The sequence below is a fragment of the Lissotriton vulgaris genome, chromosome 5 (genome assembly GCF_964263255.1).
Source record: "Lissotriton vulgaris chromosome 5, aLisVul1.2, whole genome shotgun sequence".
NCBI lineage: Eukaryota > Metazoa > Chordata > Amphibia > Caudata > Salamandridae > Lissotriton > Lissotriton vulgaris.
In genome coordinates, this window is record NC_141693.1 from 1,211,197,641 (window position 1) to 1,211,217,274 (window position 19,634).

General features: G+C 41.5%; 1 protein-coding gene across 1 annotated transcript; it reads left to right on the forward strand.

Moving 5' to 3' along the window:
* The first annotated feature begins 6,514 nt into the window (after nt 1-6,514).
* LOC147712299 (olfactory receptor 6M1-like) lies at nt 6,515-7,456 on the forward strand. Its single transcript, XM_086919618.1, has one exon. The coding sequence runs from the start codon at nt 6,515-6,517 to the stop codon at nt 7,454-7,456; it is 942 nt and encodes a 313-aa protein (XP_086775744.1).
* Nucleotides 7,457-19,634: the final 12,178 nt, after the last annotated feature.

A 19,634-nucleotide genomic window follows, 5' to 3' on the forward strand; every position in this document is an offset into this window, starting at 1 on the left:
GTGCTAAAATGACTGAATCGTCAGCATACAACAATGTGGGTATCGGGCGATGATTTATCTGGGGGAGGTCCTGACTCCCTTCCAGCATAGCCTGTTCAAGCCCGTTTGTATAAAGGTTGAACAGGAAGGGAGCCAGTACACATCCCTGTCTTACTCCCTTCGTTATTTGGAATGGACGGGACAGCTCGCCGCTGGTACCGAATCTTACTCTGCCTGTAGCATTTTCGTAGAAAAGTTATTATCGGGGGGTCCACACCGAGGTCGCTTAGTATTTGCCAGAGTTTCGCATGCTGGACGCAGTCAAATGCCGCACTTAGGTCGACATAGACGAGGAAGATGTTACCTCCTTTGGCGTGAACGTATTTACCAGCCCAGAGAACAAGATTGAGGGCCTGCTCCACGGTTCCGAGCCCCTTCTGGAAACCATATTGCAGGTCGGTTATGATGTTATTCTGCCGGGCCCAAGATTGTAATCGGTCCAGGAGTACTCGACCTGCAATCTTACCCATGGAGTCCAGAAGGGAGATTGGTCTGTAGTAAGCGGGATCGTTGCGGTCGCCTTTTTTGAAAATGGGTAAGAGGATTGAAGTTGACCATGAGTGAAAAAGGCCGATCGAAGCTACTGCTGACATAACCCGGGTGATTATCTGCGACCAAAAGTCTACATCGTGGAGGAACAAGTCCATTGGAACGCCATCAGGGCCGGGGGCCTTGCCAGTTTTAGAAGCCCTGATTGCTTTTGTAATTTCGTTAAGATGGAAGTATATCTTAATCGGATAGATGTTATTTCTCGTTGGCTGGACCTCGTGTGTTGGATTATCTACTGCGGAGTCTGAGGGTGTTCCAAAGATTTTTGCAAAGTGGGAAACCCAGTCTTCCTCGGTTATTGCCACATCAAGATGTTCGGTGTCTGTGCTATTGGCCAAGAAAGGAGATCTTATGATTTGCCAGAATGAGGTGCTGTCTTTTCTTCGGGCACTATCGTGTAATCGTAGCCAAAGATCTTGTTTGATTTGTTTTTTGCGGTCTTGCCTTGCAGAGTTGTATATTTTTCTCAGGTAAGAGATTTCCTGGGGGTCTCTCGTAGGTTTACGCAGGGCTTCTTTAAGAGATGAAAGTGCCTTCCGACAAGCGGTGTCGAACCATCTCGTGGTAGGGGACTTAATCTAATTTTTTAAGTTGACAAATAGCTCATCCCTTATTGTTTCCTGGATTCTTTGGAAACAACTGACGATTATTTGCGGTGGTGCCTCCAGAGACATACATTTGGATAGCCATTGTTCAGTTTTATCAAGGACCCTCTGTGTCACCTCTTCCGGGTCGATCTTGGCCCATTTAACTGTATACCCATTCAGTTTGTTCATGGACAGTGTTTGCTGGTTAAGGGAGCTCAGCTTTACAGGGTGAGCTCTTGCCCGTTTGATGTTGATTTTTATACTGAGCGGGTAGTGGTCACTTATTGGGTTTGACCCAATTTCAAAGTTCGCTAGTTGCCCTTTGAGTGAGTTTGAGGCTATTATGTAATCTATGGTTGTGGAGTAGCCTCGCCCATGGAAGGTAGGTAAAAAATCCTGCTGCGGGTCAACCAATTCGTTCACGTAGTCCATATCTAAGGAGAATAGGATATCATTAAGTTTGTTTCCACATATCGAGTGGGCGAAGTGAGGTATAGGGTTACCAAGTTCGTTTTGGAGACCACAGTTTCCATTTTTGTGGTTTGGGCACAAAGGGAAGTTGAATTCGCCACCCCAGATGATATGAGTTGCAGATGTATTGTTGTAGTTTTGAAACGAGGATAGAAATGTGGCGATCTCTTCTAGGTTTGACCAGCAGTCCGAGGTACCAGAGTTATTATAGTAATTTATGAATATATAGTTATTGTCTTTGGATGCTGTTATCTGCATGATTTGCATGATTTGGAATGTTGGGGACTCCTTTAGTAATTTCACTCTGAGGGGGAGGGTATTAGCAACATAGGTCGTGAGCCCCCCCTTTGGTCTACCCATATTTCCCTGCACTGCTGGGGTGAAGAAAGTTTTATATCCCGCAAGGTGTAATGGGGTTGTGCACCAAGTTTCTTGTAGGCACAGTATCTGATGTTCCCTGGCTGTGTCGAGCCATAACCCCAGTGTTATTTTTGAGGACAAGCCTGAAATGTTCCAGTATGCAGTGGAAAAACTCAGGTTTGTGGAGTCTACAGAGACGTGGGGTGTAACTAACAAGGTATTCGCAGTCTGGGTTTCTGGCAGTTGGTGTATTTGGACCTGTGGGGGGTTAGAAGAAGCTTTAAGAATTATGATTTGCTGGTGGTACGAGCCAGTGGTGATTCTGTCTGGATCTGTGGAGGTTGTGTGGGTAACATTGTTAGAAGTGTTAGGGGAGACAATTGACGTTTCCGGGAATAGGTTTTTATGGTTGCAGGGAATGGGCTCCGAGGGTACTCGGTGCTGGATTGGGTTTGTTGGTTGTGGTGTGATAATGGTGTTTATGTTCCTAGGTTCAACCCTGAGTGGTCAATCGACCATCTCAAGGCAGTCGAAGCGGTTTTGCGTTGGAAAGCCCTGCCAGCCTTCATAAGATTGAAGGGGCCTATCTTGCCAGTATTGCCTTGGCTAATCTCTCGGGGCATTTCTGCTTCCGTGGTCGTAGGTATACTCCATCTGGTTCCATGGTTCTTTAGGAGTCTGGTGCCAGTTCCAGGGTGGGGTATAGCGATGTTGTCTCGCTGGAGGATAAAAGAAAGAAAGATGCTGAGCATCAATTCCCCCCTTTTTTTCCAGCGAGGGCCAAGCGCAGATATAATCCACTACGGAGGGGTCTCTGCAAGTTACTATAATGCAGTCCCCGCGGGTCGTTTTTGTTGTTTTACCTACCCATACTACCCTGCGGGCTGTGGAAATCCCTCCCGAGTGATGGGGTTCTAAAGGCCTGTTAATGCTTAGCCATTGCATGACCTTGTTTTTGAGTGACCATGCAGTTTCAGGTGTATCGTCGGTTAGTTCTGGTACACCGGTAAGTACTATTGTATACGGAGTGGCTTCTGGAGGCAAGTGAACTGGGCGTCTGGTTGCTGGTGTTTTTTTGGGGATATTTTTGGGAGAAGGCTGGGGGACCGCTGATTTTGGTGAAAGAGGTGCTGGCTTTTTTATAGAGTGAAGTTTGCTAGGATTATTTGTCGCGAGTCCTGGAGTATCTAGGGTAGCCGGGCCTGTATTAGGTGTTTGTTGGTTCGGTACCACGGTGGTTTTACTCTGCTGCGGTCGGGGCGTTGTAATTTGTGGATTTTGGTTCGTAGTATTTTGTTTATGATTTTTTGGGGGTAAGGTAGTCGGATTTGATCGTTTTGTTGCTTTAGGTGGTTGTGGTAGAGGATAAGTTTTTGAAGACTGCGGGGCATTTCGCTGGCCCTTTATTTCTATGCGTGTATTGGTATCAAGAAGTGTTGCAGAAAGTATGGACAGCTGAGCTTCCAGGTTTCTGATGCTGAGTTGGATAGGTTTCAGGTACTGGAACAGGAGATCTTTTGTTGTGGTCAAAACTTGTGAGGTAACTTTGCATGTTCTGCAGAGGTTGTCAGTAGCCTCATTGGGGGTTGTAAAATGAGGGGAATTAGCTACGGGAGGGAGCTGTGTGTTTTGTTGCAGGGATTGTGTTGTGAGGTTTAGGTGGTCTATAACATGACCTGAACAAGGAGCCGTAACTGCTGCATTGTCAATGGGTTTTGTGCTGCCTTGTTTTGGGATGGCTCCTTCCCTTTCTCCTTGAAGGTGCAAATTTGAGTTGGTCTGGGATTCTTCCTGAGTTTGACAGGCCGCCAAATCAGGGGTTGCCTCTAGGTTGTCTAAAATTAATGATAGGTCAGACTCAGACTGTGTTACGGAAAGATCTACTATAGATGGGACTGTATTAATGTCGGGAACAGACACGGTCATGGGAAGGGAACAATTTTGGGAGTTAAGGTAAATGGGGGAAGTGGCGGTTGCTATGGTACCTAGAGATGATCGTTTCGCATTCATGAGGTCCAGTGACACTCTCTTTTCGAGAAGGGAGATGCTCTGATTGATTACCTCGTGAGTTCGTGAGATGAATAAGTCAATGGGCCCGGTTATTTGTGCTACCTCCTGGGCATTCTTGGATTTGGTCTTTGTAGTACTCCTGGTTTTCGGCGGCATGATTGTGGTCTACTGGCTGAGGTTTCTGAAATGAAAGGGGGGTGGCCCGGTCCGGTCTCTACCGGGCACTAACGGGCAACAACGGGCCCGCCCTTGGCCCGGGCTTCGCTCCGGGCTGCGACCCGCGCGCGTCCCGCGCGCATCCCGCGATGTGCGTTAGCGTCCTTGCTTAAGACTGTGGGAGGTGAGAGGGGGCAGGGCACTGGGAGGGGGCGCGGTCCACACGGGAAGAGGAAACAGCTGGTGGAATTAACGCTGTACCTCGCAGTCCCGGGGCCGCGCCTCTCGCCTCCTCTGCGGCCTCGCCGGTGTTAGTCTCCTTCCTCCATGGGCACAGTGAGTTGATGAGGTGAAGGGCTACTCCTGTAGCGGATAACTGGCAAAATGCTGGACACACTGTCAGACCTCTAAACGAGCGGCTCCTGCAAAGCGGGGGCCGCGAGAGGTTATGAGCACCTTGGTGGGGGCGGGCACTGGGAGGGGGCATGGCCCACACGGGAAGAGGAAACAGCTGGTGGAATTAACGCTGTACCTCGCAGTCCCGGGTCCGCGCCTCTCGCCTCCTCTGCGGCCTCGCCGGTGTTAGTCTCCTTCCTCCGTGGGCACAGTGAGTTAATGAGGTGAAGGGCTACTCCTGTAGCGGATAACTGGCAAAATGCTGGACACACTGTCAGACCTCTAAACGAGCGGCTCCCGCGAAGCGGGGGCCGCAAGAGGTTATGAGCAACTTGGTGGGAGCGGGCACTGGGAGGGGGCGTGGCCCACACGGGAAGAGGAAACAGCTGATGGAATTAACGCTGTACCTCGCAGTCCCGGGGCCGCGCCTCTCACCTCCTCTGCGGCCTCGCCGGTGTTAGTCTCCTTCCTCCGTGGGCACAGTGAGTTGATGAGGTGAAGGGCTACTCCTGTAGCGGATAACTGGCAAAATGCTGGACACACTGTCAGACCTCTAAACGAGCGGCTCCCGCGAAGCGGGGGCCGCGAGAGGTTAGGAGCACCTTGGTGGGGGCGGGCACTGGGAGGGGGCGCGGCCCACACGGGAAGAGGAAACAGCTGGTGGAATTAACGCTGTACCTCGCAGTCCCGGGGCCGCGCCTCTCGCCTCCTCTGCGGCCTCGCCGGTGTTAGTCTCCTTCCTCCGTGGGCACAGTGAGTTGATGAGGTGAAGGGCTACTCCTGTAGCGGATAACTGGCAAAATGCTGGACACACTGTCAGACCTCTAAACGAGCGGCAGAGGTAGTACTCAGCAGAGCCAAGCAGTCGGGTGATCGATAGCGCTAAAAGCAGCAGACGTCTGGCAGTTCGACCTCCTTCTGTGTCAATGAGATAAGAACTGCTACAAGAAATTGTTAAAATCTTGGTTATATGTACTGTATTTTATGTACTCTTCAATATATTAATATTCTTTCAACATACATTTGTGTTCCAAGAAGTATACACCAGTCTTGTATTGTTCTTTTGAAGTTTTCTATAAATGTATTCATGTTAAAATAAGGAATAATGTATGCAAAATAACTCAACATAAGCTACTGCTCAGAGCTTATTGCAACTGACCTCATAATACATTTGAAAAACTATAAGAAAGAATCCCTTGTAGGCACTTGTACCTGATGATATATTAATTAGTCAAGCCTCCAGGGGGCTATGTCAATTTCCCACTCTTTTACTGAAATAGGACTAAGGCACCATTTTGAATGGAAACTAGGAAGGACTGATTAAGGAAACAACTCAAGGCTTGGCTATATCATTACAGAGCATGAGATTCACATCTATTCCTAGTCAGAGGAAACTCAATAAGTTGAGTCAGGACATGGCTCAAATATCCAAATAGCTATTTAAATAATAAACAAAACTTGTTGTCATTCTCTAACTACCTAAAACACGCGCTTCTGTTCTTTACTTCCCTCTGGTATGCTACCATTATGCTTTTGTGGGCTTAGAAAATGCATTTCTTAAAACTATCAAACAATTCAACAAATAAAGATAATGCAACTGTTCTAATGAGGAAAGAAACAGTCACTTTTGTCTGCGCAATTACCTGTTTAGAGCTAAGGGTAAAATGTAAACCCTATCTAATCATAGATTTTAAATATGCATGCTCTGTGTCTCCTGGTGCTTTTTGCGCTTTTTAAATTCTTTGAAATTTGATTGGTTGAACCGTGCTCAACATTTTAAGGTCTCGTTCATGATTTAGTTGGTTCATTTCTGTTTATCTGTTTCAATAAAAAAAATATATATCACACCAGAGAATTTAATTTATTTCTGTACAGATTCCGTTGTTCCTGGGAACGTGTTCATTTATAGCTCATTGATATTTCGTTGCAGAAATAAAAAGGAAAAAATGGTCAACCATACAGAAGTGGTCTGTTTCCTGCTCTTGGGACTCCCCATTGGTGTGGAGTTTCAGATATTCTTCTTCTTCATAATTCTGTCCTTCTACATTCTCACTCTGACAGCCAACATCACCATCATCACCCTTGTGAAGTTAGACCAACATCTTCAAACACCAATGTACCTTCTGCTCTCTCAACTGTTAATCATTGAAATCTTTTTCACCTCAACAATTGTCCCAAAACTGTTATCCACCCTTCTCCATAAGAACAGCATTTCTTTTGTTGGCTGCTTCACTCAGCAATACTTCTATGTTAGTTTAGGTGTCGCTGGGTTCTTTGTTCTGGGTGTGATGGCTGTTGACCGCTACTTTGCCATTTGCAACCCATTGCGTTACACCACCATCATGAATGAGAAGATTTGCCTCCAGGCTTCTGCTGCCTGCTGGTTGACTGCATTCCTGTGTATGTCATTTCTGATAATTCTGGTATCTAAACTCCCCTATTGTGGTCCAAACAAAGTCAATCATTTTTTCTGTGATTTAGCCCCATTGCTGAAACTCTCGTGCATTGATACACACATGATGGAGATTGTAGTTTTCCTCTTTGGCTGCTGCGCCATCCTGCCTTCCTTCCTGGTAACCGTAGTTTCCTACGTCTTTATTGTCTCTACTATTCTAAGGACCCCATCACAGAAGGGAAGAAGGAAAGCCTTCTCCACCTGTGCTTCGCACTTTACTGTAGTAGCGATCTTGTATGGAACAGTGATCTTTGTATACGTAAGGCCAGCATATGCATTCCCTATTGAGATCAACAAATTCGTTAATGTCTTCAATACTGTAGTCACTCCTCTTCTAAATCCAATAATTTATTGTCTACGAAATAATGAAGTGAAAGCAGCTGTTAGAAAGCATTTTGGAAGAAATGTTTTGAGAAACAACTTGGCACGTTGAATTCAACGCATTCTAATACCACAATTGGTGGTCACGCTCTCCAAATAGCCACTGAATGTTCTCTTATTAACACTTGTTTTCCAACTATCCCTTTCAAAGTCCACCATGTGCAGAAGAACTCAGGGATGGTGTAGGTGTGAACATGCATTAATTATACCTCAACATTTAACAGCTCTGTAGAGGATAGCATATGGTAGGGCTGTTGAAGGGTATTCAGTGTAGAAAATGCAGTATTAAATGTTCACTGTTTTTGGGCAAAAATGCAATGTAGACTTGCAATGTCACACCTACCTGTTGAATGTCCTGACAAATGTTCAATGTTATTCCTTATGTGATTAAATTGAAAAGCGAATGTAAATTTTCAGAGGAGTCACAATGACCAAGATATGTACAGTGTACATCTTAAAATGTACTTTCTGATTTTGCAGTATGGTTTTTATAACTTTCGTAATTTATATATAATATGGTAAGCCAGACAGCTAATATTTTATATATTATTATCAGTAGGACTCTGTTTTATTCCATATTTTCTTTACATGAAAGGCATGACAATGTGAGTTGTAGAGAGATGCTTTTGCATCTTTCATTTTGATTTTCTTCTAATAAACTGACCTGCATGATTTGAATAAGTTAGTTAGTAATAGTTGCTACGAGATGCATTCCTTGATTTTGTGTTAGAGACTCGGATCTAGGACAACAGTTCCAGTTAGTGGGCAATGATTTGATACAGTGGTGTATGAGAGCATGTCCTTTGTTATGAACTACATGAAATGAGTGCTCTCATGTCGTCATAAGCACTCCTCCAACCCAATTTCAAGGAATAGTAAGGTGGTGCTGACTCTACACCTGTCATACCTTCGATAAAAGTCCATCCTGCTACTCTAAACTCTGCAAAGGGTGTAGCAGTCTGGAGTTGGCACTAGTCAATCACCACACCAAAAACCCTGGAACATGCAATGCCTCCGTTCCACTCGTTCCTCATCATGGAATACTTTGGGAAGGGGTGTCTGGCAGTGGATTCCCCCCAGATTCGTTGGGTCAGGTAAGTGCTAACCTATAGCATCATGGAGCTGCTTGCATTAAGGCACTGCAAACAGCAGTGTCTTTTTGACTTGGTTAGACTGAATGCATTTAAACAGATTGTAATCGTTTTTTACATTTCAGAGGTGTGGTCTGTAACACCCCTTCACCCCCTTCCTTCCCCTCCCATAACTCCATGACCAGCTGCCACCATACATCAACAGCTTGTGCCACAGCCAACAACTTTCCACCAGTCTGGTGGAGCTAAGCTCATACATGCCAACATTTTCGAAACGGGAAGGGAAGATTTTAGAAAAATATTAGGGAAAAAGTATTTTCCTCATTGCCTATTTTTTAAAGCAGCTGCAATTTCTGACAGGAAACTGCCAAAAATAAAGCTTTTTTGGCTTAAAAAAATCACAGCCCCCCTTATGTGAAATTTACTGCTGTATATTTGTTCAAAGGTGTGACATGCAATTATGCAGTAGAAAAACAATATATTCCTGATAGGTGACTTTCTATGGATAGGTCTAAGAAGTAAAGCTGCCATTTTCAGCCTTAAACATGGGTTTATCACAATAAAGGTTTTCTTAAAACACTTCCTAGATATGAATATTGTGACTATTGTGTTTGAAGTGCCAGGTACTCAAAACAAAAAAACAAATCAAACAATTCTTGACCTGCAGCTCCACCTATGTGATCTATATCTTGGAGTGTCCATGTCAAAAAAGATATGTGGGCAGTACTTCATGTATGGCAAAGAAAAGGGTACAAGAACACCTGAGGGCAATCACCAACAAAGACCCCAAATACCCAATTGCCAGACATTTCCAAGAAATGCATCAATCCAACAATGATCTGCTAAGGTACTTTGCTATTGAACAGGTCAACAATTTGAGAAGGGGTGGCAACCGTGAACTTGCCCTAAGAAAGAAGGAATCAAAATGGATATTGGAGTTGGAAACCAAATATCCTGGGGGGCACAACCAGGACGAGGAGCTTGCAACCCATCTCCTTATGGACTAATGTTTCCAGTTCCTTACAAATGTACATTGTATCTGTCTTCAATTGTAAAATATGAGAGATGGTATCGGAAAATTAGCAATGGTGTTATTTCTGTAACTATATATGATGAAGTCTTTGAATCTTTGAATTTTAACCAATTTTAACCATGTGTTTGTAATTTTCTCTTCTAGGAGCATGTGGGGACCTCTATCATTTTTGAGCACTGCACTGAATCTCACATGGCATCCGTGAATGGAAGACTCTCACCTCACAAACGTTAAAGCTAAGACATTCACCCTCACTTTTCTTTGTTGTCTTAACCCTTTTTGCACTTCGTTCCAGTGTGTGGGAACATAAGCAGTTTTTAATGACTTTTCACCAAGTGCATAGACTGGGTTCCTTTGAATAGACTGGCTAGACCACCTCTGTAATCTTAAAATTATCGAATGGACTCCACAGTATATCAGTGAATGGATGATGAGTGGGTTATTCATACATATGTTTTGTTAAATACCGTTTTTTTCTTAATATGTTCACGATGCGTATGGGCACTAGACCGCGTGTATCGTTGATGTTTATCCTACATTGTTTCAATCGGGCACTAGACCGAGGGCAATTTTATTTCTTTGATATTCTCATGCAAGTACTTGAGCATGGGATATTAACGTACTTGTTAACTGTTCAAGTACAATTAACTGTCGGGGGACCTCGAATCAGTGGTTATCTTCCCGGTGCAAAATGGCGCCCACATTGGACAATTTTGACAGTTGTAAATGTCACTCAAAACCCCTTTTTCTTTAAAAACCTTATGAATGTGAATATGGTTTTATTAAGTGTTACAGCTCGGATAACTCGAGTACAAATGGGGTATCCATTCCATTATTATGAGCCATTATGTCTATAATGAACCATTGATTTTGAGTACACTTAACAATGGCCACCCTGATTTCCATGTGTATCATGTACTTTCTTTATGTTTATGGCACAATGTGATTAGTTTGTTTGCACTTTAAAACTGCTTCTCACTCTGGTTAGGTTAAACGTGTGAACAAGGCACCTCGGTGCTGAAACGCGTAGCGTGACTTTGGAAAATAAACCTTCACCAGCTGTACCACTTTGAGTGTGTGTGATACTTACTACGGTAAAACCTGCAACTTATTGAACTTTCCTCGGCGGTTGGGGGCCGCCGGGTTTTGACACGCCACCTGACAACGGGACCGGGATCCCAGAAACTAACCCTCTTGCAGTACTTGGATATATATATATATATATATATTCAATGAAAAAACCATAGGTTATAGACCATATATAGTTAGGAATTCGCATTTACAAAACCTTATTTTACTCGCATAAAACCATTGAAATTCCATATATAGTTAGTTGCGCTAACTATATATCGCGCACCCGCAATCCACTGCTGATGATGTCACATATTACATCATTCATGACATGGTCAGTGACATCACTGATGACATCACTGATGACATCTCAAATGACATCACTGATGACATCACTGATGACATCTCATTTGACATTACTGATCACATCACTGATGATATCATTCATGTGATAATACGATGAACCTCTTCAGACTCTAATATAACCTTAGATACAATCAGTGTAAACAGACACTCACAGACTGTCACTCATCCATGGAGTTACTCACACACCTAGTCAGTCATGCAAAGAATCAATCACACCTCCATTTCCTCAACTATACAGTTATACAAACTTTACTTATTCAAACATATACTAACACATATTTACTCTCTTATACAATCCCTGATACAAGTTCACAATGATCCATACAGCCACTCACACATTCACTGGCTCTTATGCACAGTTATTTATATATGTCAACTCTCACATGTACTGTGTTTTACATATGTACTTACTTTGACATGTAGCACTGAGATATCCATTCACTCACCAATACACTCATGCACACAGTCAACCGCCCATACAGCTGTTACCACATGCACTTTTGAAACCATACCTCTAGTGAATCAACTGCTCACACATCTATGCACAGAGTCATACACCTCCCAGCCACCCACACACACACTCAGTCTCCCATACAAATACTAAGGTAACCAATCAATAACCCATATAGTTACTCATATAGCTACTTATCAACACATGCAACAGTTTACAGAACAACAGACATAATGATGCACAAATTAAGACAGTTTAGTCACTAACCCATGCACTCAGTGAGACACATTTAATCACTCACTCATACAGTCAGTCATGCACCTACTAAATCCTTCATCCAGACACTTATACATCCACTCATTCTTCAATATGTAAGACATATTTTAACTTCACAGAAACATACAGTCACTGGATGTTGTCATCAGTGATGTCATTTGAGATGTCATCAGTGATGTCATCAGTGATGTCACTGACCATGTCATGAATGATGTAATATGTGACATCATCAGCAGTGGATTGCGGGTGCGCGATATATAGTTAGCGCAACTAACTATATATGGAATTTCAATGGTTTTATGCGAGTAAAATAAGGTTTTGTAAATGCGAATTCCTAACTATATATGGTCTATAACCTATGGTTTTTTCATTGAATTTCAATGGTTTTTTAAATGCAAATTTCTAACTATATATGGTCTATAACCTATGGTTTTTTCAGTGAATTTCATTGGTTTTTTAAAAGCTAACATCTGTAGCTGTAAAATGTATTATTCTTTAAATCCCAAAATATATTTAGATGTTTATTGATAATTTTTTTTTTAATATTTTTTTTCTTCGCTTCTAGTTCGCGAACCGGGAAGCTTTCCGTTAGCTCATCTTGATGCCGCGATCTAGTCCGCGAACCGGTCAACGTTACGTTAGCGGAACAGTGACGCGCCGCGGAAGCGCGACGTATCACGTTATCGCGTAATGCGTCTAATGACGCGCCGCGTTAGCGCTCCCGGAAGTGCTCCGGACCGCGAACCGGAAGCGATCTGGGACGCGGCGCGCGCCGCGTAACGTAAGCGGAACAGGTCATGTGACTTGTTTATCAAACTTCTCATTGGTTCATTTCACTTTTGGTTTCCAAATGATGTATGACTAGGTCATGTGACCTAAAAATAACACTTTTCATTGGCTCAGAACTTTTGTTTTCCCCAAATCAAGTAAACCCCTCCTTATTTCCTCACTCTGACTTTCATCTTGGTGAGAGAAAGACCATTTATCTGAAGATCCACAATGGCTTCCATTGTTGCTGCAGCTGGTGCACCCCCACCACCACCTCCACCTCCCCATAAGAAGAGAGGACCACCCAGTCAAATTATGACTAACAGAGAGGAGGAAGATGAGGAAGAAGAAGAAGAGGAGAGAGAGGGACAACAATTTGTTGATGAGTTGCCCCGGGTTTCTAAACGAAAAACCAGTTTCATCTGGCAGTTTTTCACCATCCCTCCTGGAACCAAGAAAGTGAATGCAAAATATGCCACCTGCCTCATCTGTGACCACAGATTGTCGAGAGGCACAGAAAAGAAGTACAGTATGGGGAACTATACAATGCACCGTCACATGAGCAGGTGGCATCCCTTGAACTACAGCCGGGCTGAGTTGAGGGATCTTGAAGACAATCCGACGGCAACTCCTGTGGCAAGATCTACATCCACATTGTCTTTGACGGGAAGAGAGGCACAAGAGACTGTGCCAAACATCCAACGTAACTTCCAGCACATGAAGGTGTCTTGTATTTACTGTGGTGCTATGCTGTCATATGGCAACATGAGTGTCAACCTCATGAACATTGCATATGAAAATCATAAGTGCCCTAATGCACCCAAAAAGTAATTTTCTTTTTTTTTGCTCCAGTTGAGCCGTTTTGAAAGCCTGTTTTTTGTTGTCTCCCCTCCTTAAAAAACACAAAAAAAACATAAAACAGTTCTAAAAATACAAAAAAATCAAAAAATGTTCAAAAAATTACAAAAAAAACATAAAACAACAAAAACAAAAAAAAACAGTTCTTTTCAGAACTACCTCCCCTTTCAAACAAAATTGCTAGAATGTTTATCACTCTGGCAAGCTCTATTTCTTTTGGTTCGCTTCAAGTTCGCTGACCGGTTCGCGAACTTTAAGCGAACTAAAAAAAATATTTTTTTAAAAAAAAAGAAGAGTTAGTATAAGGGAAGTAAACAGAGAATAATGTAAAAAGAAAGACAGCTAGAGAGAGTAAATGAGAGATACTGTCAATGACATCATCAGCAGTGCATTGCGGGTAAAAAGAGTGGAAAACATTTACCTTATAATTCTTGTTACCTTTTTTAAATATTTTTTCATACTTTCAATCTGTAAAACAAAGAACAAACATTTCAAAAAATATTAAAACATGTATTTAAAAATTAGAAAAGACAAGGGAAAAGGTTCAAAAACAAACAGTTTTTCAACAACTTTGACATTTACAGAAGTCTCTGCTTCTCTACGTTCCCTACACAATCCTAAAGATATATATTCGAAAGAAACTGTATCTTGATATTGCTGAACTGAGGCCTATTTTGAAACATGATGTTTTTCTTGCACTGCTAATGTCTCACAATAGTGATGCAATAGCAGCGCAAAAAAGATGTAAAGTCATAATAAAATTGTGTCTAACATTGTAAATGATTGTTTTAGGATGCAAATAAGATGTGTGCTTTCAAGAGCTTTCTTTGAGGTGAGGCCTCTTTTTTTTATAAAAAAAAAACACTACCCAGAAGTACAGCACTCTAAGCATTAAAATTGATATTTACAGAACTCACCTTACCCATATGTACCACACATTTCTAAATGTATATCATAAGGACAAAAAGCATAACATTAATTATACATGTTAAATGGTTTATTTTTGCTGTTCTCAGAATGTATCAAATTTCACTTAAATCAGTGACTTGAAGGTATTCATCATGTAACAGCGGGGAAAAAAAAACACAATCAAAATGACTGTGTTTAAAAAACCCATACAACCTAAGAAATCTGATTTCAAAACTTCTTAAAATTAACTTACTTTCAATGACGTCGAAGGATCTCCTATAAACAGCATCCACTCTGTTGTGCTTTAAATATTTTCAGCCCGCCACTTTCTGAAAGAAAACCTCCATCGATACGTGAAATATGTTACATAGAAAAAAAACTTCTCTCATTATATCACATGTTTCCACTAGGCCAAATCATGTTGCCGCGATTCGCAAATCTTGTAATTCTTCCAATCAAATCCCGACATTTTCTATTTTCGCAACTTTCAAAAATAAAATATTTGAGATTATTTTCACAATCCTGGACTACTAATATCTTACTCTTCTTTGTCAGTCATGTTCTCCTTTTCCTATGACACTGATACTGCTTACTATGAAGCAGACTTACTTGCATTAGGTTTATATAGTTGAATTTTTAATCGAGACAGCATTGCAGACTTACATTCCCTCTACTTAAAATTTTGGTTTTAAAAACACCAGGTAAGAATTTTTAAGGTCAAACGGCAATTTTTTTTTGAACGTTACAACAGAATCATTACAGAATGACCAGCCGTTTCCAGACTTTAAGTAAGCTGTATAATGTCCTGATGTTGTTGATGGACCATCGTGATAGATAATTGCTACAGTAACAAAAGTCCTCCCTGATATTGACAGCTGAGAAGCCACAAAATTTTTTATTAAAGTTGACAATTTTGTTCCATCAGGCCTACATCGTTGCATCATTAAAATGACATACTGGCCATATCTACGTATAAATAATGTTGACATCATATCACATTTACATTGGCTACACTCCATGTTGTGATCCGCTGCATTTACTAGCTTATTAAAGGAGACTGATTTACTGTCTGGCAAAGTTAAATATATAAATCTTTCTGAGTCTACACTAGTAGTACTTGATACCATACAGTTCTCGCAGTCATGCTGCCATTGATAAGAAAGCCCAAACAGGTGATCTACATCTACACCCTCAACTTGCAATATATCAAGCATATACATTAAAAACTCCTGACAATCTTGCTGATTATTTTCAGAGAAGTCTGTTTGACCTGAACATTCATCTAACAGATAACGAACTTCAGACACACTTTCTACTTTTGTTCGATCACTGCTACATTTCTCGAAAACAGAATTCAACAAACAGCATAAAATTTGTTCAGAATTCAACAGAATCTGTTCTTTTAAACTCTCTAGTGAAAAGAGAACATTAACCACTACATTTGCATAGCAGTTGACACCAGAACTGTTTTCAAATTGAAAACCGACAACATCTTCAACAGAATCCACTTTCTTTCTGCTAACAATTTTCGGTTCATTGACTTTTAGTCTTTTTGCAACAACCTCCCTACTATTACTGCTATTTCTACGTTTGCGGCCTACCACACGTTTCTCAAACAAAGGATATTGAGGCAAATGTGGCGCATACTCTCTTCTTAACCTATTGTATTCCTTAACACAATCTAGATCCGCACAAATGTTTGTGACATCACAGTCAATCAAGTACAATCCCGATAAAGTTCTAACTCGTGACAATGCCACATATGCCATACCCTCCTTGAACACAGAACTGCCAATATTCACCAATGCACAGTCTACACTTAAACCTTGCGATTTATGGATTGTCACCGCATATGCCAAGCAAACAGGAAACTGTTTACGGCGAACATATAAATCTTTAACAAGCAAAAACCTAGCAGAACAACGACCAATTTGCTGTACTTCCTCAATGCCATCAAATTTAATTTTTAAAAATTCTATTCCATCTCTATTTCTGTATTTCTCAAAATCAACAACATTACCCATTGATCCATTTACCAGACCTCTTTCTACATGTAAATTCCTTCTCAAAATAATTCGGCAATTTAAACACACATTCAAAGTCTTTTCAAAACCCGCTGTTTTAGATATAGTCTTCTCTAATGAATCCAATTTTGATTTCAAATTGTCTGACAAAATAATTGTTGATCCCATATGCTCTAATTTGTCGATAGCTTCAAGTTTCACAATCTCTTGCTTTTCTAAATTCAACATTTTGTTGTTGAAGATGGCACATTCTGCAAGAGTTGGCATGAGACATATCCCGGATTTCTTCTCAGTAATTTTCTGAAAAATATTCTCAGGCACAATATCTTGTTTGGGATACAAATTTGACAGTAACCGTGCATTTAAAGCTTCTTTCCCATGCTCGGTCACTTTTCCAATTCTAATATCTTGTAGAATATTCTTGTAATCTTCATCCTTTGCCTGACGCATATTTTGATGCAGTTCTGCATAATTGAAGTTTAACCATATATTGACGTTGCCAATGCTCCCTAGGCACTTCCTGGTATCTTCATGCGTGAGTATTTTGAACACAGGTTGACCTTTTACTGGTGTCAGCTGTAGAAGATCTCCGAAAACAATAATGTGTTTCCCACCAAATAAGACATCATATTCAGTTTTAAGTACTTCTTGCATTCTCAAATGCACAAAGGCAAGCATGACATTGGAAACCATGCTTACTTCGTCAATGATAAGTAGTTTCATTTTCCTCAAAACTCTTGAAACTTCACAGCAAGCATCTCCAGATAACTTGTTGTATTGTAATTTGTTGTCATGCTCCACCGGCAGCATCAATAGACGATGCAAAGTAATACCTTTAATATTATGTGCTGCCAGTCCAGTAGGAGCGGTGACAACACAAGACAGCGATGACTCAGTCCTTTCCTGCAAATAACAAGAGATTGCTTTAATGAGGAAACTTTTTCCAGTTCCCGCTTCTCCACTCACGTACAGTCGGACAGGCTTCAACGACGTACACGAGCACTCTTTCTTCTCATGACTTAATCCGTGCTCAATTTCCTTGGTAACTTCATCATATATTTTCCTCTGCTCAACGTTGAGTTGTTTTTCCAAGTCTTGTAAGTTAACTGAATCCTCCTGAGCATGTGCCATGGCTCTTTCTACTTCATTCATAGCAGTGGCAGCTTCATTTTCGATAATAGGTCCTCCAAGTGGATCTTGACTCAATGAAACAGAACTCTGACTGTCCTGAGAACTGTCTCTGGCAATCTCGGCTGCAATCGTTGCTTCCTGCTCAATTTCCAAAGTTAGCATTTCTTGATATTTAGAAAAAGCAGGACATTCTATGGACTCCTTGGCTGCATTGAAAGAGTCTTCGTAACAGAGGAAATCTCCAAGCAGTTCCTCTTCTGCACGCCAAGGCTTGAAAAGTTGCAAAAGTGCTAAATAGAAAAACTCCTTTTTTTCTGGAGATTCGCCACTTAATTTTCGATGGTTTACTAATTGGCATTTTCTTTGCTTGACCAGGCATCCCTCACTTCCAATTACAGCATACACTCCTTTCTCAATATCTTCTTTGATGTTCCTCTTGAATATATAATTTTGGAGAACCTCATATAGACAAATATTCTCAAGGTGACTGCTTCGATTTGGATAATATGTATCCAACATGTTGGTCTTCAAAATGTCGGTACTGTTTGGTTCCTTTTCTGCCAAATACTCAATTTCCCGAACAGGTTTTAGAACTCGATTTCGCGTTGCAGCAAGACCAAGACTCGCCCAAACGAGACTCCTGGATTTGGCATAGAGACTTGCTGAAGACAATCGATCAGAACATTCGTAAGCTCCGATTTCTCGATGCGACAACATCTTCAGACTGAAACTGTACAACTTCTTGCTGAGGCTCTTTTCATGGGAAATGTCCTCCCACATATCCTTCAGTTCGGTCTTTTCTTTTTTGGTGATGTAAGATGTCACATACCGAGCCACAGCCATACAGTTGTCAGCCACAAACTGTATATCCATGTTGGCATTCCACATGGACAAAATCACTGGGTTGTAGTCATTGATGTACTTGGACTCTTCGTTCCTTTTCAAATTGTATGTATTCTTGGGTGATTTCCTCGTCACATTATGTCGCAGCGAAGACATCAAACTGTTCACTCTTCCTTTAGAAATCACCGGTCGTGGAAAGTTGAAACGACATTTGGTGTAGAACTTGTCCTTGTTTCTGAATTTACGACGACAGTACTTTCCACAACGATGGCTTTGGAAACGTAGAACTTGTTCTCTTAGACTTTTCTTCTCCGTTGCGTTTGGAACAGCACACGTAGAATACTGTTCGATGAAATTCATCACTAAGTCATCCGGATCTGTTCCAAATTTAGGTGCATCCTTGATCCACAGCAACATATGTATATGAGGGGCACCTCTTGCTTGGTACTCCTTTCTCCAGAAGAAATCCAACACCTCTCCAAGAGGTGGATTCTTTTTATTTGTGATGAAAGACATCATAGCTTCAAATCTATGATTGAAGTACCTGCATACATTCACAGGATCCAAAGAACACAGTTCTCCAGGTGTCTTGAATTCAATGTTTTCAATATTTCCATTTGCCTCTCGTAGAAATTCAAGTAAGTCATCCCAGCCATACTCGGCACAGCTCAGAGTGAGGAACCATGTCGGAGTTCCTAAGTTCCTCAGCATACATTTTAAGTCACCATGACGACGGTACCAGTACTCATTAGTACCACGCTGACACGCCATGAGATTAATTAAGTGAGAATCCAAAATACTGTCTTGGACATTGACTTTATGCATAAAGTCACTTGCCGAGATGTTTCGCATCTGTATACCACTTTTTAAGATGTGGTTCACTGCATATGACAGTCCAGACAGATCGCTTTCAAACAGGAGATGAAACAAATAGGGAATGCATTGCCGAAACCTAGGATCTTCTGCATACAATCGTAAAGTCCGGTATTCAGACGCAGGAATTTCACGAGGTCGCTCATCATATCTTCCTCCTTGACCTGTGGGAAATAGCTGTGGGAAACACCGAGCTTCCAAACTTTCCTCCCAAACACTAATGGGACTCCCTTTGGCTTGTTTCATTTGAAACAACTCAATAGCATTCCCCATCACTTCCTTGGAATGCAAAGGATGAACACTATAATGTTCATATATTTCTTCACTTTTAGAGGCCTCTACTTTCTCAATTTGGCCAGCACACAAATCGCTATCCTCTTCATCACTTACTTCCTCTTCTGCAACATATACATTCTTATAGTACTTATTATTTTTCTTCAAATACACTGTTGCCTTTTTGACTTTCCTAACATCCACTAAATCTTGCCATATTTTCTTATTCTTTGTCGGAACCCCATTAACCAAGATAACCAGAG